The sequence below is a fragment of the Aythya marila genome, assembly GCF_965140915.1.
Source record: "Aythya marila genome assembly, chromosome: 22".
NCBI classification, from domain to species: Eukaryota; Metazoa; Chordata; class Aves; order Anseriformes; family Anatidae; genus Aythya; species Aythya marila.
The window spans coordinates 4,269,584-4,290,757 of record NC_139063.1 but is presented as its reverse complement, the minus strand read 5'-3'; the positions used below and the strand labels follow the sequence as shown (position 1 = coordinate 4,290,757).

At 55.7% G+C, this 21,174-nt stretch overlaps 1 protein-coding gene across 8 annotated transcripts in view; it reads right to left on the bottom strand.

Moving 5' to 3' along the window:
• Positions 1-776: 776 nt before the first annotated feature.
• The window catches only part of PHACTR4 (phosphatase and actin regulator 4), a 38,554-nt gene continuing 18,156 nt past the window's right edge, over positions 777-21,174 (bottom strand). For 7 of the 8 annotated variants that reach the window (XM_082777577.1, XM_082777576.1, XM_082777580.1 and 4 more), the window contains 12 exons: positions 14,731-14,907; positions 14,182-14,262; positions 11,069-11,233; positions 10,581-10,940; positions 7,434-8,013; positions 6,570-6,793; positions 5,982-6,132; positions 5,379-5,434; positions 4,445-4,506; positions 3,563-3,700; positions 2,806-2,882; positions 777-2,221 (listed from right to left, as the gene is read on the bottom strand). In XM_082777577.1, coding sequence (XP_082633703.1) covers positions 2,206-2,221; positions 2,806-2,882; positions 3,563-3,700; positions 4,445-4,506; positions 5,379-5,434; positions 5,982-6,132; positions 6,570-6,793; positions 7,434-8,013; positions 10,581-10,940; positions 11,069-11,233; positions 14,182-14,262; positions 14,731-14,872 — 2,052 coding nt within the window. In that variant the 5' untranslated portion in view covers positions 14,873-14,907 and the 3' untranslated portion in view covers positions 777-2,205. Of the gene's footprint in view, positions 2,222-2,805; positions 2,883-3,562; positions 3,701-4,444; positions 4,507-5,378; positions 5,435-5,981; positions 6,133-6,569; positions 6,794-7,433; positions 8,014-10,580; positions 10,941-11,068; positions 11,234-14,181; positions 14,263-14,730; positions 14,908-14,991; positions 15,384-21,174 lie in introns of those variants that run through there. The other variant, XM_082777582.1, reaches the window with a different exon arrangement.

Genomic DNA, 21,174 nt, shown 5'->3' with positions numbered 1-21,174 from the left:
CAGCAAACACTGTGAGGGAGACCACTGACAATCACCAGATTCCCCCCAAAAAAGCACCAGTGGGAACAATTGTGCACGTGTTAGGGCCATTTACATATTTTAATGAATTATGGGAAAATGTATGAATGTGTTGGTTATTTCCCGGAAACCTGCTGGATGTGCATGGTTTGATTGTATGTAACGGCTGTAGCCTAGATAACTGGGTGCACACACTGGGTGGGATGATCCCTTGTGTCTGGTGCCACAATTAAAGAACGCCTGCTTCCTAAAACCCAAAGTGAGCCTCTGAGAGTTTATTTGACTGACTTTTAAGGCAAAAGTTCAGCCCCAAGCAGAGCAGGCTGAGGGGAGGCCTCATGGCGGCCTGCAGCTCCCTCACAAGGAGCGGAGGGGCAGGCGCTGAGCTCTGCTCTCTGGGGACAGCGACAGGACCCAGGGGATGGCATGGAGCTGGGACAGGGCAGGGTCAGGCTGGGGGTGAGGGAAAGGGTCTGCACCCAGAGGTGGTCGGGCACTGGCACAGGCTGCCCAGGGATGTGGGCACAGCCCCAAGCCTGCCGGAGCTCAGGAAACATTTGGACAATGCTCTCAGACACAGGGTCTGGTTTCGGGGTGGTGCTGTGTGGAGCCAGGAGTTGGACCCAGTGATCCCTGCGGGTCCCCTCCACCTCACGATGTCCCCTGCTTCTGGGGAGCAGAGACCTGTGAACCCCCAACCCCCTCCAACAGGAGCCATTAAAACACAACCAGAGCAACAGTTTAAAAAAAAATCCTAAAATACTTTTATTCAATAATTAAAATCTGTTGATGAGGAGACAGATATACAACGCAATGATTTAGTCTACAGCCATACTGTACACGGGGAAGCTGTGAGGGACGCGCACCCCCTGAGGGCGAAGGCAGCGCAGCGAGGCCCGGCCTGCCACAGGGCTCCCAAAACAGCCCGAGCACCACGCCAGCACGTCTGCGATGGAGGCGAGCCCCCCTCTTCATTCCCACACCCCATGGGCCTGTGATAGTCCCTTCGTGGCTAGTGGCACCTCACACGTGGGTTAGTTCTGTGCATGAGACAGCAGGGCGCCCACACCAGGTTTCGAACCCAAAGTTTCGGAAGAACCAACACGAGATTCTCAGAAGAGCAAGAGTAATCTATTTTAAGGTCACTTTTTTTAAGCCTCTTCTCCTCCCCGCACCTTCCACCCACACAGTGAAATTATCAAGTTTCCAGTAGGTTTTGCTGTAAAAATGAGAAAAGGCAAGTTTCACCCTGATTTGGGAAAGTAAAAAAAAAAAAAAACATCTGAGAGGAAGCGACGATAAAAAGAATTTACTACTACCACAGCTTCCCCAAATTAAAAAGTTTTAAAAAGGCAACAGTCGTTTCCTGGTTCTGTGATTTGTTAAACGAGCCCAGATATTCTCAAGACAAGATCCATTAACATCACCGCAGGTGTGAGAGAGCAGGGAGGGAATGCTTTATACATTTGTGTTTTGTTTTTTGCCTTTTTTTTCCTGTTTTTAAGTTCTTTTGTTTTGATTTTTTTTTACAAAAAAAAAGATGCAGCATATGTTAATATCTATACAATTCCCTTCCAGGACAACAAACCGTTGGTCAGTAGTGATTCAGGACATTAAAGATATGACAGACGCGAGCAAATCCAAAAAATTACGAGTCACGTGTCAGTTGTCTGCCAGCTCAGCATCTGCACAGGGTTCTCTGTACACAGCTAATATACACACGTGCTTCCTCGCACATCCACTCTCCATTCCTCAGCTCTCCGACACCAGAGCTGCCAAGTTTTTCCCTCCTCTAGGTAAAGAGAGAGGAAATGAGGGGTTTGCACCCAAAAGGAGTATGTACAGCTGAGAACCGGGCCCGTCACGACAGAAAGGGAGCTGGGGAAGGAACTGCTCGCTCACACGTGCGTGGACTCCTGGCAGGGATGCTGGCGCCGAGGAGAGGCGTATTGCTGAGCTGCGCGAGGTATAGTGTTCAGTTCCAGCCCGATGGCACTCGAGACGTGTTTGTTCCAGTGAAATGCTACATTCAGACAGGATTCCCCCTTCCCTGGCCGAAAGCCCTTTTCTGGATATGTTTTGAAGGCAAATCTTGGAAGAGTCGAGGTTCTACCCTTGCTGTATTGCCCAGGAGAGGGACGCAGAGAACTTCCAGTCCTCTTGGGTCTCTTGCTCCTTCTTGGAAGATTATGGTCGATGGTACCTAAAAGCCAAGTGAAAAAAAAAACACCAAAGTGTCATCCTTGGAACTTGGGTTAAACGGTTACTGAAGCATTACAGATTGTGAGAAAGAATAAACTGAATCATTTCTGAATTCTCAGCCCTCACTGAAGCTGCTGACAGTTTCACCCCTGCCTTCGAAAGCATTTGTGCTCTGCAGACGCTCAGCCACACAGCTTGGGGGCAGGAGGAAGAATCACTCGCACAGGTTCCTGCATGGGTCACCTCAGAGCTAACGAGCAATGTGCTTTGTGGCTGTGGCTTCTGCCGCATGCCTCTAGCCCCAGAAAAGCTCAGTCCATCTGCAGCCTCACACAGCTTTCAGAAGCACACCAAACCAGCCGCTGGCCACTTTGAGTTTCCAGGATCCCCCCAGTTTAGGGAAGAGCACCTCTTCGTGTCAGGTACTCCTCCTGCCACCCGAGAACACCAAGGTGGAAAGGGATGTTAAATGTGCAGCTGCCACATGGGTCATTTTTCCTGAGGATTTCATGCTCTGCCTCCCAGCAGCACCCCCGCAGCACAGCTCCCCCAACGGCACAGACGACGCGAGCGCTGTGGTCTCACCGTGTGAACTGTTTGCTCTCCTCGTGGACTTCCATTTCACAGCTCTTAAACTCGTTTAGCTCCTTCCGGATGGCAGCCTGCGGGAAAAGGGAGAGATCTTCATCTGCTGCTGGGGCACACAACCCTCTATCCCTCCTTTTAAGTGAGCTCAGACACGGCAAGAAGGTGCCGTGGCTCCAATGCTCCTGCTCAGGGCAGATCTCCATCACCTTTCAGTGGCGAAGCGAAGAATAAGAGCAGTTTTTAAACATAAGCCTCAGTCCCTCAGCTCCTTTTGGTAGAGGAAGGAGCTCAGATTGCAGCAGCCACCCAAACTTTCACAGATCCTTCGCACCAGGCAGAATTTAATCTGCCCCACCTCCTCCACACCGGGCAGTCCCCACAAGTGGCCAGGGAAGATGAGAACAGGCGTCTTCCCCGCCAGCTTGCCTAAACCTGCCTCAGCCTTTGAAAAACTGCACTCCCCCAAGCAGCACCCTGTGCCTCGAACCTTTGATACCACCCAGAAGCCCAGACAGGTCTCACTGCAGCACAGGCAGTGCCCCTGTGGGCTCCCTGTCACCGTGGAGGGGGCAGGAACAGGGCTGGGTACAGCACACGTGGGTGATGGTGCGCTGGTGGTGCTTGGTGGGGTGGCAGAGGGAAAGATGCAGAGGTTAAAAAGAGAAAAAAGAGCAAATCTTGGCTCTCAGCCTTTTGCTGGGGACACCCTGACCTAGCTCCCTGCCCCGCCTGGGAACAGGACGCTCCCTGGTACCTTGTCAGCCGGAGTGAGCTTCGTCCACGGCTTATCTGCCCGCCGGTCGTAGTCTTGAGCATCTGTCACTTCCACATACTCATTAAACCTCAGGATCTTCCTGGCCTGCAGCTCTGCCACCGTAGGCCTTTGGCTAAGCTGAATGCAAGAACAGAAAGTTAGTGTGTGCCTTGTCCCCAGAGACCAGAGACTGAAACAGAGACCAGTTCCCTCGCTGGGACACTGGGGTCCTGCTCACGATGCAGCCTGCAGGGGACCAGGCAAATCCTCTCACAATGTACCTCTAACGGGTCTTGTTTGGCTCATGAGGCCACAAGGACAGAGCCGAGGCCACACTCCCAGGAAGACAAAACGAGGGGCTTGGGAACAGCCACTGCAGGGTGGCCCCACACAACACCCCTGAACCAAGCCCATTCTCTGCTTCAGCTACAGCAGAACTCACGTCTCATATCTGCAGGCCCTTGGAAGATACTCCCCAGCCACGTGTAACAGCGAGTAACTGGGGCATCACAGCTACAAGCAGCTCTGCTCAGCTTCTCGCGAGCTGTTGTTTGTGAAATGCATTTTGGGGAGCCTGGTGCGAATGCCGCGGCCACTGAAGCACTGCTGGAACAGGCCAGCACGGGCAAAACTGTTGTGCCAGGTGCCAAGCAGAGCTCACCTCGCTTGTTACACCTCAGAGCCCTCAGCACCAAAACCGGCCGTGGTGCCAGGGGCTGGCCGTGGCTGACAGACCGCATCCCGCAGTCCGAGGGCACCGGGGACGGTTACACAACAGCCCCGTGACTGCACCCGCAGCAAGGCGCCTGCGACGTGCTCAGAGCCACCACCGGCCCCGACAGCTCAGCCAGATGGCAGTGGCAGCACGACGGCCAGCAGTACCTTTCTGGTGAGCCTGCGTTTGATCTCTCGCTTCTCGGCTTGACGGTCGGCTTCATTTTTCGCTGCCAAGGGAAAAAAAAAAAAAAAAAAACGATTTTTTCCCGGTAAGCATCACAGGTTTTAAAAAGCACCTTCTGGACCCGAACAGAGAAGAATGTCGAGCTTTATCAGCCTGACTACGTTTCTGCACTTCCTACAGGCAGAGGGAGCAGCCCAGCTCCATACCCTTACTCACCGAGCACTCCTCCGAGTGCCGGTGGTACCGTGGGCCATAATGGCACGGCTGAGTCATTCTCTCCAGCTGCATGTATGTTAAAGATTAATGGCCATGCTGTCAAAACACAGCCAAGCCTCTTTGCAGATTGCTCTTCCCCAAAGCTATTATACTAATAGTTTAAAGAGAACAGCAGTGCAGATAAATATTTTAAATGGAAACTTCCTGAACTGACATCTCCCTTTCCCCAAAGATGTTTAAAAGTGCTGCAGAACAAGGTGTGGCAACGAGAAACACCGCTCACTGAACAGCGAGCTGCTGCCTTCTGGATGGTACAGGGCAACGCTGCAATGTCTGGGCCACAAATAAAGGTCCAGCCCAAACAGAAACCTGTAACAGTCCCTGCTGTGTAACTTCAGAGCAGAGTCTTAACCAGTTCACATATTTAGCCCTGAGGTTTCAGGCAGGGGACAGGTAGTGCTGCCACAATGTGATGCTTTGAACTCTATTGCTTGGTGCCACTGCTGAAGGCCTGATTTTATCCAGGTCCCGATGGTAACAAAGTACTGGGGAAAGTCAGATCTGCTTTCCTACAGTGATGTAACCACAGCATCTCCATCTGTACACTTCAGGCAGACTCCACGTATCCACGTACTAAAATGTGAGATGGGAAACACGGCAGCTTGTATTACTTAGGACCACCGGAGGAGCGTTACTCACGTTGAAGTATGTTCCTCTGCTCCAGTTCTTCTGCTGTCGGTCTCTGACTCAGTCGCCTAAAGGAAAGCAGAACACACGAGGCGCCTGTCATCTGGTCATCCATCAGCAGGGGATGAAGAACACCACTGCTTTGTGGTCTGAGTGCTCCCAAACCTCCTCAGCGCTGCTCAGTCACCACTGGAGATCACTGCTGCCCTGTCTGGGGCTCTCCTCCCCTCTGCTCAAGCAAGCTGCTCAGCCCCAGGCACAGGTTAGGGAAGCGCTGTGACCCCCAAAAGCTCAGGGGAAACTTCTCAGGGCAGATGAGCAGCGACTGGAACATCAGCAGCCCCAGCTTCACTCAGCACTGATGCATCAGCACTGCCTGCATCTGTCCTCATCTTTACAGGCCATCTGTATTTTATGCTTCTGTACCCCTTGAGATTTTCCCCTCCCAAGCCATTTAACACCTGGAACCAGAGGCCTGTTAGGAGATACCGCTCAATGCCAGGAGAAGATTCCAGCCTTCACAGCAGAGGCTGCTTCGACAAGACACCAGCTTTGTCCAGTACCCCCCCCGGCCGTACCAACAGTTCGCACGTAACCCTCCTCTGCTTGTGGTACCTGGTCAGTGTCGACCCGATCTGGTTCCGAATTTCATTCCACTCCTCCTTGCTCTTCCGAGGGAAGACAAACTTCTCTTCCTGCACCGCGGCCGTGTTCCCCAGCTTCATGGCTAGCGTGTCTTTCCTCTTCACTTTGTTAGCCAGCGTGCCTGCGGGGAGAGCGATGGGATGTGACTGAGGGCTGCAGAACCCGAGCACAGCCCCGACAGTTGTGCTCTCCCCGGGGTTTGCTTTCCCAGCTCAGCACCACAGCTCCCAGTTGTGCCAGAACTGGTCAGCACAGCGGCAGCCAGCATCCCTGCGCCATGCCAGCAGCTCGGCTGATGCCGCCCCACCTGAAGGGGTGAGACAGCACAGGCTATTGCATTAACCATCTGCGGCTGGAGGGAGAGCATCTCACCAGATGAACGCACAGGTTTGGCTGCTGCAGGCTTTGAAAAGGCAGGGGAGAGGACGTGGTAGGGCATGAAACCAAGAGCCAGCTGCTTGCAAGCGCTGCGTGAGCCAGCTCTTTGATACAGCTCACGGTACAGCCAGGACCGAGCTCAGCAGGGGCAAGGAGGGAGCTGCAATGTCACAGCCTTACTGTTATGGCTTTCATCTTCTTCCTCATCCTCGTCGTCTTTGTACAGGATGGGCCCCTCCGAGTCAGAGTCGCTCATCCCTTCGTCTCCCTCCTGCTCCTCGGGCAGCACCTGGGGCACCAGCTTGGGGATGATCGTTACGGACGGCACATCTCCGATATACACACGGGGGCCCGGAGCCTGCTCTTCCTCCTGGTCTTCCTCTTCCTCTTCCTCATCGTCTGGACTAACGAGAAGCTCACAATGACATCTCAACACATCCCACGGGGCCGGGGAATCCCCTGGACGTGAAGCCCTGTTGGCTGCACTCAGCCCATGGAAGGCAGGTCTGGGGGAGCCCCGTAACCAGAGACAGAAGAGCCCCGTGACCCTGCTCCGTCCCCCAAAATCCTCTCCCCACAGCACAGGGAGCTCTCGGGGGCAATGCCAGAGACAGGCTCACCGCAGAAACAAGCGAGCCTCTCGCTACCCTGCTCTGGGACTTTCAGGTTCAGCTCTGGTACACACGAGACAGCCCCTTTCCTGCTTCCCTTTGCAAAAGGCAAGGTTATGCAGGCCACGACTGGATGAAACCCAGAACCTCGCTCTGCCTTCGTGCAATTAAAGCCAGGCCTGATTGCTGGCACCAGCCTGCATTTGTACTCCGGAACACATTTCCCTGGGAGTGATAAATTTGCAGAACTGGGGTTAACTTCACAGGGAAGATGCAGCGGGGCCCCTAAGGGGCTGAAAGATTCAGCCAAGGGGCAAAATGGGTTTCTGGAGTGTTGCAAAGAAACCGGGGCTGCTTTCTTTGAGGGGCGAGAAGCAGGGGGCACAACTCCAGCGCGTCGGGGAAGCACTGGAGGTGCCGGGGAGGTACTCACACTTTCAGCATCTCGATGGTGACCGGCAGGGACCTCGTCCTGCCCAGCGTGCCGCCGTCCTCCCCGAAGGCGTCGTTCTCAAAGAGCAGCGAGTGGGCTCGGTGCGAGCCGTCGGCAGGCGGCGTGACGGGCAGGGGGCTGGCCAGCGCCTGCTGGATCCGAATGTGCAGCGGGACCTGGGGCAGGCGCGGCAGCGCGTGGGGCTCGCCGAAGCCTTGCTCCGCCGTCCTCTTCGCCGCCTCGGGGGGCCTGAAGTCCTCGGGAGGAGCTGGGGGCTCTTTGGGCAGGTCCAGGGAGCGGGGAGGGTCCAGGACGGGGGTGGAGGTGGGCAAGGGCACGCGGGGAGGCTCCGGTGGCACGTGCGTGGGCAGCGGCGGCGATGGCGAGGGCGGTGGGTACGCGGGGGCCATGTGCATGGGGATCAGCACGGGGCGGCTTGCCGTCAGCGTCCTGTCGCTCGGGGGCTTGGAAGCCGGTGCTGCCTCTGTCGTGGTGCTAGGCAGGAGGCCTCTCTTCGGTGGGAGAGGAGGGGAAGGCTTGGACAAGGCCGTTCCGCTGTTCATCGCTTGAGAAAGTTCCGCTGGAAAGCAAAGGAGCACAAAAGTTAACGGGGCGTCAGCCGGGTGCCCTTCGCCAGCGTGGAGTAAGAGCAACGGACTCAGAACCTCGGCCCCAACCGTCTCCACTGCTCTTCTGCTACGAGGGGCCAGCAATCAGCAGCTTGCGAGCCTCCAGAGCGCCCTTCCCGCAGCAAAGGTGAGGGCTGGGAGAGCAGCCAGGCACACGCGGGCCCCTCGGATGGCAGCAGATGGAGCTCCCCCAGAGCCAGCACGCGGCCAAGGAGCGCAGGGATGGATGGAGGGCACCTCGTGGCTGTGTTTCCAGCATCCCTTTGCAAAGGAATCTGAGACATGCAGGGCACCCCAGACTCCGGTTGTGTTGATGGTTCCCTTGCATGTTGAAGAAATAGAAATTCTGTGATTCTGTGATTCTGTGATTTATTTGGAGGCAAAAGGCAGCAGAGCTGCAGGCAGCAGCGTGCCTTCCCCTTCCCCATCCCCTTCATCTGCCAGCCCAGCCCAAGGACACCTTGCTGCTGGCAGCTCCTGCCTGAGGACAAGCGTTTGCCCTGCTCCAAAAAAAACCACTAAAGCTTCCAAAACTACATAAGAGCCTTGAATCTTCATCGGATTTGTCTGGGTGATGGAGGAGACGGGAAGAAACTGGAATCACATCATATCAAGAAAAACAGCTGCAGGAGGTTCCTAGAACACCCTTGAGGTCCTAGGGAAGAAGTTGCACCCGTGAAGACCGCTCTGCTCTTGCCGTAGGAGCCTGCAGCCTTCAGCATCGATATTCTGGTGACCCGTGGGGCTTGGAAAGGTTTCTGCCAGCTGCTGGAAGCGGAGCAGAGGAGGGTCACAGAGCCCGGCCCCACGAGGGAGCTGGAGGAGTCGCGCACCACAAGAGGGTGCTGCGGGCAGGGAGCGCCCCGCCGAGATAAGGCCGCATAACTGGAGAGAGGTGGGCACATTGCTGGGATGTTTAGCATTTTTAGACTTTCCCCTCGTAGATTAAGAGCCAGATTGTGGAAAACACCGAGTGCCCTCAGCTCCCATCAGCGCCAGCCCGGAGGGGTTGCAGTGTCCCCTCCGCCGTGCTTGGAGCCTGGCGGGACCAGGCTCGGGTCACCTCTGGGTAGAGACAGACGGATTTTGAAAGGGACCGAGAAGTTGGCAGGAGAAAGAGGAGACAGAAGAGGGCCAGGAACCACTTAAAGCATCCTCCTGAACCAGCAAGATAAGGAGGGAAGACAGCGAGTGCCACCACGGCCGGATCCACTGCTCCAGCAGCTGCTGCTCCTGAAGCCCCCAGCACCACGCACCGGGGCTGCGCAGAGCTCCCAGCCGTCCGGAGGGCACCCCGTGCCCTGCTTTCTTTTTCAAGCTGATTAAAATCCCAGTCCCCAAGGGCCAGCGTTGCCTTAGCCTTGTTTGCAGCTGCTGCCTCAGAGCACAGAGCGGCTTCAGGAGGGACCAAACGGGCGGTCTGCACCCCGACAGCTCTCCCTGCCCGGGTTACAGCAGCACGACTGAAACACATCTGGAGTCAGAGCGTGCACCAGAGACCTCCCAAAGCCAGTGCCACTGCTGCTGCTTGTCCACAGCAGCAAAACGAGGCTCGTGCCTCGATGGCACCCACAGATCTGTCGTGCCTCTGCTCTCTCCTCCAGGAGACGAGGGGCTGGCTGCTCTCCTCCCTTCCCCTCCGCACCCCTGCAGCTGCACCCAGCCCCGGATTTTGGGGAGGCTGGGTCCGGGCAGACGTCGGCCAGCCTGCTGTCTCCAGCCCCAGTTTTTGTTCCACAAGTACCTCCTGCAATTAGTGCTGGGGCGTTTCAAATACCCTCTGCGACGTGTGCAAGCAGCTTAAAGAAAACAAGAAAGCATTTCATCGGGTGCTCAGGCACGGTCGGACTAATCGAGCTGGTCTGGCATACGGGAGTGTTTAATACCACATCGAGGTCACTTGCACAACCTGCTAGGGCAAGGAGAAGCCCCAAACCGAGCAGGGGGATGCAGTCTGCACGGAAAGCAGTGGCCCAGGCTGGTTCAGATGGTAACTTGCACACAACCTCAGCTCCTGCCGCTGCCTCCCAAACCACGCCTGCGGAACGGCTCCGCTTTGAGATCCCCACACCTCTGCTGGCCCACTGCAGAGCTCAGCAGGTGACCTGAGAAACACGACCAGGCTGGTGACTGGAGATGGCTCTTTTTCCCCAGCAGCGCCTCGAAAAGTCCTGACCAGGGCAGGACCTCAGCTTTAAGGAACTCCTCCCAGCTCCTCTGCTTAGAAACAGAGCTCAGACGCTTCTTTCTTTCCCTAAGTGTGAAGATTCAGCTCCAAGCACGTAGGAAACGTGCCCGTCCGACACAGCGGGTGACTCGGGGCAGAGCACTCCAGGAATTGCTCTCAGCACACGGATGCCCTGGCTACACGCTGGCAGATCTTTTAACCCCAAACTGAGCTGTTTTCAGCAAAAACTACCAAACGTTTGTGATACAAGATCCTCTAAATCATACCAAAGCACAGTCTCTCCCCTCTGTGCGTGGAGCACCCACCACGGCAGCTCGCAGAGGCACTCACCTAGCACCGAGTTGCTGTTCCTGTTGACGGGCTTGGGCGGCGGGACGGGAGGCTGCTTGGCAGGAGCTGTGCTGGTTGTGGTGACGGGAGCAGTAGTGTTGGCACCGGCAAGAGCAGGGGGCAGAGTCCTGGGGGCTGGGGAGGGGGCAGCTGTGGAACTGACTGTCTTTGCTGCCACGGGGGCCGTGGTGGTGGGCGCGGTTTTGGCGGCGCTGCTGGCGGGTGCTGGATCCTTGGCTTGCACCTCGTTTGCCTCCTGGGACGTGGAGGGAGGTCTTTTCGGAGGAAGAAGAGGCTGCCTGGGAACGTGGGGCTCCTGCGCTGGCTCCGATTCGGGACCAGGTTGGCTGCTGGATGAGCCTGCAAGGTGAGACAGCTCCGTTACAGAGGCTGCACGGCCCAGAGGAGGGAGGAAGAATCAGGTGAGAATTCAAAGCTAGTCCCATACGAACCTGAAGCAACCAACCCTGCACACTCTGCTTTCTTACCTTGTCTTTTCTTTGGTTCCTCAGCTGGAACAGGCTTCCTAAGGCTGGATGACTTCGGGGGCTCTTCCTCCTGGCTGTCCGGGTTACCGGCCCCGGGACCACCGATGGGGACCGTGTGGCCATTCTTCAGGGCCGGCGGGTTCAGCTTCTCTGCATCCTCACCATCTGCAAGGGGACGGGAGGAGAGAAACAAGAGAAAACACTCAGAAAGCACGAGAGAGAAGAGACGTGGCTGAGCTGCCACCGATCTGCACCGATTTCTCTCTGGCTTCCACAAGAGCTGATCTTCTGCCTCCCTCCTGCAGTGGAGAGCACAGCAAAGCCAACCCCAGCTCGGGCTGAGAGCTCTCAATTTCATTATCAACAAGCAAAATACTACAGCACTGGGTGCCATCGAGTGTTTTTCTTCTTCAGCAGCCTCTTCACCTGCCTCCTTATTTAGGAAGAATGCTGCCACGTTTACTGGTGTGCCCAGCAAGGCTGGGGTCACAGTGAGCCTCCAGCAGCTTCCACATCCCCTCACCCCAACACAGCAATCACATTTTCTGCTGCTACACAAAATCCAACACTAACCAAGTCTTCTACTGGACACGAAATGGTAGATTTTGGTCATTCCTTAAAATGAGCTGGAGCACCTCTATTTCCTTACGTTTCTACTCTGAATTGGGCAGAAAGATGACTGCTGTGCCCGCAGTGCAGCTTTCCTCACTTTTCACCTTTGTTTTAATCAGATGTAACAATGCATCTTCATCAGCCTGACAGCCTCTGCTTTCGTAGATGCCAGCATGGAGTCTCCCAAATGTCAGAAGCAAGACCTTTTCTGGAGTAAATAAATAAATCAAATCTTTTCAGCCCTGCTTGATCCTGATGCTTCTGAGAGCGCTTAAAGCTCTACCAATGGCTGAAATCCTCAACCATGCTCTGCCTCCTTAACTGCCTTGACAGGACAACCTCATAATATTACTCCCAGATTCAGGCTTCACGTCCCTCTTAAGGGGCAGTGCCTGCTCTGACCGCTTTCTGTTTCAAGAAAACCTGAGCACGTACAGCACCCGTTTGACTCACAATCCCTAGCATTTTCAGCCTAGCATCTCTCAGGCAGTTCGTGGACAGCATCACAAGCCTGCCAGGTGTTGTAGCACGTTCTGCTGCTCCAATTTTTGCTGATTTATCCCCCTGCCCTCTTCTCCCCACCCCGAGATGCTCCCTCCCCTCCCCTAGGGGAGCACGGCGTTATGCAGAAGTGTCCCGGTGTTATGCAGAAGCTGAAAGCAAAGGTGCCAAGCTGAAAGCTCCCCAGGCTTTCTTTTTCTGCAAAGAAAAGAAAAGAAAAAAAAAAAAAGCCTTGGTTCCTGCAAGGAGATGGAAAACAGCTCTGCCCTTCCCTGAAATGCAGGAAGTGCAGACAGCAGCAAGAGGGAGTTTCCTCCCCGGCCAGGGCTGAAACTCAAGAGATGAGCTGGGAGCTTTTTATAGCAGCAATCGCCTCTGGCTAGCCGGAGTTTTCAGCCAGGGAGGCAGGAACAGTACGATCTTGCTTTTCCTTAGTCATTCACACCTGGCGTGCCCTTCTCCGGCAGGGAGCTGCAGCACAGCGCCGGCTCCTCGCTGCTCCCGCAGCCTCCCCCAAGGTCAGGGCCAGCAGCACGACCTCCCGGCCTCCGGGGTTCAAAAAGCCTCTGCTGTGCCTCTTCCCCACCTCCTTGCTTGCTCAGGGGTTTCCAGATTTATCTATTTTTTTTTGCTATGGACTCGCCTAAGAGAATTAGCTGACCCTGTGAGAGCAGGTTGTAAAACTGCAAGGAAATACAGAAACCTACCCCCCCATCTCATGACCCTTCCAGGGTCTTAAAAATCATAGAATAAAGGGATTTAGGTATTGCACCTTCTAATCTAACCCCCCTGACAATCCTGATTGCTCCCTCATCCCTTGGGCTTGCACTTTGTCCCGTTTATAACCATCTCCTGCTCCTGAGGCCAGATCAGATGACTGCAAGCAGAAAACAATTCCACCTCTCAGCCACGCTTCTGGTCCAGCCTTACCGTCTGGAAGACCTCTCCTCTGTCATCTCCAGCGGGAAGTTTGCTACACGAGGCCTTTGATCTCCTCCACAGTTTCATCCTGTGACCTCCTACACTCGTGTACCACGGGGAATTCTTCCTCCAGCCCAGCACTCACCCCCTCAGGTGGCTGTAAGTGGCTTTTATTACAGGGCAGCTGCAAACAACCCTGTTAGCTTTTACTTCGCAGCTTAGCTTTCAGTGGTTGGCTCTGAAAACCACCTTTTTTTTGTAATTTTACCTCCACTTTTCCACTTGGTACCTTTCTTAGAAGAACCCACCCTTAGAAGAACCAGCGTGGGCTTAGCCAAAGCTAAGGTGGGCTGCTCTGCCACCGCTCCTGCCCTCTCCCTGTTACACCCGAGGGTGAACTGAGCTGGCCGAAGGGTTATTTTGGCAGGTTGACCCCAGTTCAGACAGCAGGGATGACAAAGTAGGAGAATCACGGAATATCCGAGTTGGAAGGGACCCACAAAGATCACCGAGCCCAACTCCTGGGTCCCCAAAGGGCCACCCCGATAAAAACCTTCAATAAGCCACAACAGGGCCAAATATAAGTAACTCCTCAAGGAAATCCCCCTACCCCAGGGCAGCTCCTGGCTCCTTTTTCCATGCCTAAAGCCTTCAAACCTGAACTCCGAGGTCAGCGCCTCTCCCACGATGGTCAGTGTGATGGGAACAAGCCAGAGGTGCTGAGCCCAAATGTGCTGGAGGGGCTTAACGGGACGGGACGGGGTGGCTGGACCAGGACACGCACACGAGGGACAGGGTGAGGAGGGACACGCAGGACGCCCGCTGGCAGCAGAAAGATGTCCAAGCCAGGCACTGCTCTTTTTTTGGGACATCTTCCTAACCAGGCAGGCAGGCTGCCTTCCCTGCCAGGTGCACAGCGAGGAGGGCAAGACAGACAGACAAGAACCACGTCAGCAAGTAAGAGCCCTTAAATTTGCCTCCCCGAGAAGGAGGGCTGCAATCAAGGGGGGGTGCTGCCAGAGGAAGGTGAGCCACACAGAACACAGACAGGCGGAGGAGAAGCTCAGGTGCAGACTCACCCTGCTCAGGGTCTTCCAACAGAACCCCTCTTTTTACCAGCTCCTCTCTTGGCTTTCGCATAGAAATCTTTCGTTCTAAAACTGATAATTAAATCGGAAAAAAAAAAAAAAGAAAAGCACTCAGAAAACAGGGTAGGCTAGAAGTTCAAGACGATTTTTTTTTTGTTTTTGTTTTTTGTTTTAAAGGCCTCTGGAAGAAGTAAAAGGGCTTCGAATTTCACTGCACTGCCCGGATTAATAGGAGGGTGGGAGGACTGCACGCCCAGGCCTGCGCCTCGCGCTAGGTTGGTGATCACGGAGCAAACCCTCCCTCCCCGCGGCTGCCTCGGGAGCTTCCTTCCAAGGAGGAATTTGCTCATCTGTGAGCACTGCTCCGCAGCAAGGTGTTTCTGGGGAGCTCGCAGGTGCCAGCCCATCGCCCAAATCACGCTTTGGCTCTCACGTGTGCCGGTGCTCAGGTTTGTGGCCATGAGCCGCCCTCAGCAGGCAGCGGGCTCAGCGCAGCTTCCCCAGCTGGAGGAGGGATTCCCACCCTGCCGCCCCCCTTACCTTCCGAAGTCTCCTTAAATTTATCGCTGCTTTTCTTTTTCCTCCACTTCCAAGGCTTGAAGATCTTGCCGAAGCTCGAGAACTTGCTTTTTCTCTTGGTGGGAGGCGTGGTGTCGCCCGATTCCAGAACATCGACCCCCATGCCGGCATCGCTCGGGGGGTGATCCACCTCTTCAGCTGCACGGGGAAGAACACAGAGGGAGTTTTTACCTTCGTGCCGCAGAGGACAGCTGCCATCTCCCACCAGCCAGCCCCTCGCACCCTGCGAAACGGCGACGTGTGCTCATGCAAAGGAGGCAGCAAGACTCCACGCCTCCACGTCACCCGCTGCTCTTTGGCTCGGGGAGACGAGGAGGGGGTGTCCAAAGTTAACAGTGCAAAGGGGGACTGCTGAGAGACCTCCTGACGAACCGAGGGTTAGTTGGAGTTTGCCGTGCCACAGCTTCGCCCAAGGACCTCGCATCACCACTGCGGTTTCTCATCCGCAGCTGGAAGCGACGGGTGCTAGACCCATGTCAGGACACGAACACGCAGCCCCCAGCCTGCAGAGCCCCTTTTCGTGGCCGTCTACGCACAGCACAACTGCCAGACCCGTGCTGGAGCTCCGTCTCGCTGATTTTTCCTCTCTAAATCAGGCCGGCATCGCCAGCCAAGAGCAACAACCACACAGGAAAGCAACACAATACGGGCCCGCGCTCCACCTACTGCACTCCGGGTCTCTGGGGAACAACGCAAGAAGGACACGGAGGTGGGAAGGGACGTGCAGAAAAACCCTGCCTTAGTGCAGCAAATTTCATAAAGGAACGACTTGGGAAGTGCAACCAGAGCACAAAACCCTGCTGGTGACTTCCAGTCCTGGCCCGCCTGGCGTTGCCGGTTCCTGGGTATGGGGCGAAACACAAGGAACATAAGGGAACGCTTACAAGGGAACGCTTACAAGGGAACGCTTACAAGGGAACGCTTACAGTCAGCAGAATCCAGCAGAGCCTGCAGGAAAAAAAATCTGAGCATGCACAACCTAAGTGAAGGCAGCTGGCGGGCTGCTCGTGGTCTTCGCCTGCAGGCTGCGAATCCTTGGCTTTGGCACGGGGTAAGACGGGAGCACCCCAGCCCCGTGGGAGCACAAACCATGGGGAACAGCCTCGAGACTTCCTCTGGTCCTACAAAGGTCCTGTCCAACACCCTGTGCCAGGCTGGGGTGCTGCCTTGCACATCGCCCTTGTGCAGCTCATGTTTGAGCCTTTGGGTCAAGTGTGGAGTCTGCAAACCTCCTGGGATCCCAAGGGCCCTTCAGTCAGTCTCAGACAAGCCCCTGTGATGCGCCTGCAGAAAAGCCAACACCCCCTGGGCCAGGCGGTGAGTTCAGCCAGCAATCCCAGCTCCTGGGGCGAAGAGATTGGGAAAGGAATTTTAGGGGAAAGCCTCTTCGCGCAGAGGGCAAGGAGCTGACACCGTACCTGTCACATCAAACACCCGCCGAGGACAACAGACTCCAGTGCATAAAAGCAGACTCCTGCCAATGTGGGTAAGAGCAGAGGATGGGAAATAAACCCAGAAAACCCCAGCTGCTGACTTTTGGTGGAGCTGCAGTGCTGCCCGGCGTGGGATTTCGGAAGCTTGGGGCAGCTGGGTGGGCACAGGGGGTCACAGCACAGCAGGATCCCAGCTTCTTGCCCTGAGCACAAGCGAAACGAAGACCAGTGGACAGCAGGGAAGAGAAGAGCTCGCAGCACAAGGGAAAATGGAGAATATTTCAGAAAGAGGATCCAGATCCCATGTGAGAAGTGTGGTCTTTAAGCTGTGATGGAGGAAGAGGAAAACCAGCCCAGGACACAGGTTTATCAAGGGGCTGGAGTGGCAGGGAAGCGACCTGCTGCTGTGCTAGCCAGCAGGGAAAAAAACTATTTGCAGAGCTGATTGTGGCCATTTCAGACTTCCCCTAAAACTCACGATCCTTCCAGTGCTGCACAAGTTTCTCTCCTCCTGCTTACTGGACTCCAAATTTCATGCAGTGATGGTTGAGGGTTTGGGAGTGGATTTATTTATTTATTTTTAACATAAAGTCATTCCCCTTACAGAAAGCTCACTCACAGCCAGTGAGAAACCGATGCCAGTCCACGTTTATTTGGGAAAAAAAGGATGATAATTCAGTGTCCGAGCTGCTTTTTAAAAAAGCTGGCTTGGTAACAGGAGAGCATCTGGGTGGAACGTAGCAGCCGAGATGTCAGCACCGAGCCGCGATTTTGTGTGGTTCTATTCTGTGATTTTCTGCTGGGAGGGAGGGAGGGAGGAAGCAGGGACACACAAAATGGCATTTCGAGCTCCCAGAAACCCAGAGCTGAATTGTCTGGATGCTCAGAGGCACTTTCTTCAGAGACCAGCACATTACCCCGAGTGGTACGTGCGATTTGAAGAAGCAGTATTCACGGCACTGCTCGCCAGGCACAAGCCGCGTGCTGAATTTGGATCCCAAGAGCCACCCAAGGCACTTCCGAGCCCACGTTCGGTGCCCTACACCTCTCCCAGGGGCAGCATCAGCACCGAAGACGGCCGTACCGAGCTCGTTTCACGTGTGTGTGTGTGTGTGTGTGTGTGTGCGTGTCCCTTCTCTGAATCGCCCTCAGGAATGTAACCTATGTGCCCTGCCACCCGAGCCGTCGGAGTGCTGCGCTAAGCAGAACGAGTTATTAAAAGAAAACTCAACGGTCAGGTCCACGGATTAATGAAGGGAGACCTCAGCGAGCTGCGGTGTCTCCGTTTCCAATTAGAGGGAGGACGAGGAGCAATCCCCCGCCGGTCACCTCCGAGCAGCTGGGGAGGAGGAATGGACACAAAAGGATGAGTGGGGACCATCGGGGACACACCACGACCCCAAACCAGGCACAGCTGGAGGCAGCAGGGTGGGGGAAAGCCCACGTGCGAGCTTTATCCCGTGGGGAAGGATCTGTTTCACCAGCTCCTGCAGCCCAGGCCTGGCTGTCGAACCCGAATACCAGCTCGGGGTGGAGTTTTGCACCAGGTGCCTGGCTGCCACTAGCTGCGAGCAGGCAGGTTAACACAACAGCTCGGTTTCGTCATGACATTCGCCATCGATATCTAATAACTGCAGGTTGGTTCCTCTGCCGTGCCGCGGCTTGTGCCGTGAATCAGGGCTTGACCAACACGAAAACACTGGGTTTTGGTGTTTTAAACACCCAGTTGTGGTGTTTTAGCACCAGTTCTGCCCAGAAACAGCCATGGAAGATGGGGGGCCGGGCACACCACGCGCCCTCCCCTAGCGCACAGCCCCAACCCAAGTCGTTTTCACCGCCCCGTGCTCCCAGCAGAGCAAAACCCAGGCATTGATGCCATGAGAGCAGCTCCCTCCCCGCACACCCGGGGGCTCCAGCTCCACAGGGAGGCTGCTCAGGAGGGCCCGGGGTGCCCGATCCCTGCCGTGACACTTCCCCTTCCCACCCCATAATTACCGTGTGGACACAGACATTTAAAATAGCCTGCTCTGATGCAATTACGAATTGCCTTTGCTGCTAATTAGCAGGCAGCTCGGCAGCTGTAGGTGTGCTCTTGGAGCTGTACCTTCAACACCCTCCCTGTTTGGTGACTGCTCACGTTGGATGGTGCTCACGCACCCCTGGAAAAGGAACTTTCCTCCAGCCACAGCCTGTTTCCACCTCAAATTCCCACGAGAGGGTGCTCAGAGAGGGCACCTCGCAGTGAAAGGAGCCTTGGCAAGGCGGATTTCAAGGTGGATTTCTCCGTGCCTCTCCTCGCTGTCCTCCATGAGGGGCAGGAGGGTCCGAGGCTGTGGCTCATACCCAGGGCAGCTGCAGGGGAAGCACCGGGGATGCTTGGCAGTGGGGCTGAGAGAGGAACCAGACCCAGAGGGAAGGAGGAGAAGCATCAGAAGCTGATGCCTTCACACTCAGGCTGCTGACCTGTGTGGCAAGTCTGCGCCCAGGGAGTCAGCCTCACCTGCGCTGTGGTCCTGGGCTGGAAAATGCATTTTAAATTTATGGGGAAAGGTTAAGCGAGGTTGTGCGGGCCTGGGTAAAGCCAGGGGAGTCATGAGAAGGTCAAGAGCTTTCCAGTAAGCAGGTCTCAGTGTGTCCCCGTGCCAGAGAACGAGCTGCTCAGCCCTTCCACCAAAGCCACGCGAAGTGCCCGTCGCAGCCAAGTGGCCCTGGAGTGGCCGGGAGCTGTCAGAGCGCACCCCGACACCCGCAGTCCTCACCCAACCCTGCTGCACAGCCCTGGTTGAGGAAAACTCCGTGATAAAACACCTGCTGAGACTTCAGTGCATTGCTGCCATGCCTCGGACAGACCCTGTGGGTCTGGGGATGGAGCCGTGCCCCGGCTGCTGCCTCCCTTCCCTACCTGAAGCCGCTGCAGATCCCTCCGTAATGCTCAGTGTGTGCCCGGATCCTGCTCCACCAAAACAAGCGGGTGAATTTGAGCTGTTTAAGCATCAGATCTGCGTTAACCCAAAACGTTTGGGCTGCAGCAGTCTCGGGAAGCGTCACACGATTGGCACGGGCTGGAGACACGAGGAGGCAGAAAGCTGCGATGGTGCCAGCAGCGAGGGACGCGGCGAGTCCAAGAGCCGCCTGGCCAGCTGGTCTTCCAAACCTCCTTCTGCAGACTGCGATGCGTTTACGCTCCCATCTCACCACTAAAACCCAGGCAGAAATAAAGCTCCTCACCCACTGCACCCTGTGGGCAAGGGCACGGGGGGTAGGTGGTGGCTGCCGCGATGTTCTCCCAGAGAAGCCACCTCGGCGGCAGAGGCTGGAGACGTGCAGTTGGTCCCCAAGCTCGGCGCCCTCAGCACGTGGCTGTGGTACGGCACGTGTCATCTGTTCCCAAAGCTGCTGCCAGGCCTGGGGCAGCCGCTCCTGTTAAAGGTGGCAAAGCTTTCACTGCTCCCCTCGGCTCTCCGGGGTCAGACCGGCAGAGCTGCGGGGGCAGAGGAACGCCACGCTTGTTCTCATGGGATGCAACAGCAAGCGGCTATCTAGCTGGCCTGCAGGAAAGACCAGCACATAAATACATCGGCCTAACAGCCCCATGAAGGTCCTAGGCAGGAGAAGCTGTCACAAGAGCAAATACAGTTGATTCTCACCCTTCAACCCCCAAAAAACCCTTCTGTGCAGTGTGTTACCAGCCCAGAAAAAGGCACCGCAGAGGTTTCAGGCACCAACATGAACAAAAATCCTTTACTTCGTTAAGGGTCATCTCTCCTAGGGAGGATACCTGCGACACTACGAGACAGCTGGGCCTCTGGGGCAGAGAATTCAAGAATTAAAATCAGAGCCAAGCTGCATCGAGCGCAGGTCACTGCAGAACGGGGTCCTGGTGAATTCTGGAACCGTTTCGACTCAGGCCACACACCATCAAAAGCCAGCAGGGCTATGGAGAAGTTTATTTTGTTTTGGGCTGACACACCATTACATAAACTGAAAATCACTTCAAGGCCCAAGTTGGGGACCCTAACAAAGCAAGGAGGATGTGAAGAAATCAAAGCAGCGGCTCCCAGATGCTGACAATTCATATTCTATTCCTAAATGCCTGGGAGGGAAACGGCTGATTTCCAGTGCTCATGAACAAAGTGGCACAACCCTCCTCTAAGGAGGGTCAGCGAGCCCCAGGACAGGACAAAAGCTGTTAGGAAAAGATGAGAACTTGCTGCTTTTCTCCCCAAAATGTCTCTGCAGACACCCGAGGGCTGGCAGAGCCGCCCTGAGTCCCAGCAGATGCATCTCACCCGCGGTACAGCAGGATCTCTGCCCCTGTCCGGGGATGGGAGAGCTCTTTAATTCCATCCTTCTGGACAGAGCCCCACGAAGAACACGCTGATGCTTTCTCATTTCCTTCTGGAGAGGACTCACAGCGTGTAAATCGTGAGCTCCGGAGCCAGATTGCTACTGTGGACAAACCACATTTCCCCCAGAGCCCATCCCTTACTGCAGCAGTGACTGGTGGCACTGGAGTGGTAACTGGTAATTAGCTCAAGCTCCAGGATTTCTGTTCACGAGGAGCTCACCGGGCACTTCTGCCTCAGCCGTGGCCTCGAGGCTCGCTGCTGTGGGTCTGTCAATTCACGGGGCCGTGCTACGCTGCGAGTGCTTCACCGAAAGCCAGACGTCACCAGGACAAATTAGGCACTCGATGCCGCGGCAGCAGCTCCCAGCACCTCAATCACCTCCGTTCCCCGAGCTGTTGTGCTGTCCCCAGGCCTGCAGGTGCATCGGGAGCTTTTTGCTGCTCATTACAACCCCGACGTTACCGCACCTCGGGAGCACGTTTTGCAGCAGAGCCTGGACCTCAGGCTACAGCCAGAGCGCCTTGCGAAGCCCAGCCCGCGCTGCAACAAACGCTCCCGCTGCCAAAACGGCGCCGGTGCACGGGCCGCAGGGTTACTCAGCCTCCTCGTGCCAGGCCGAGCAG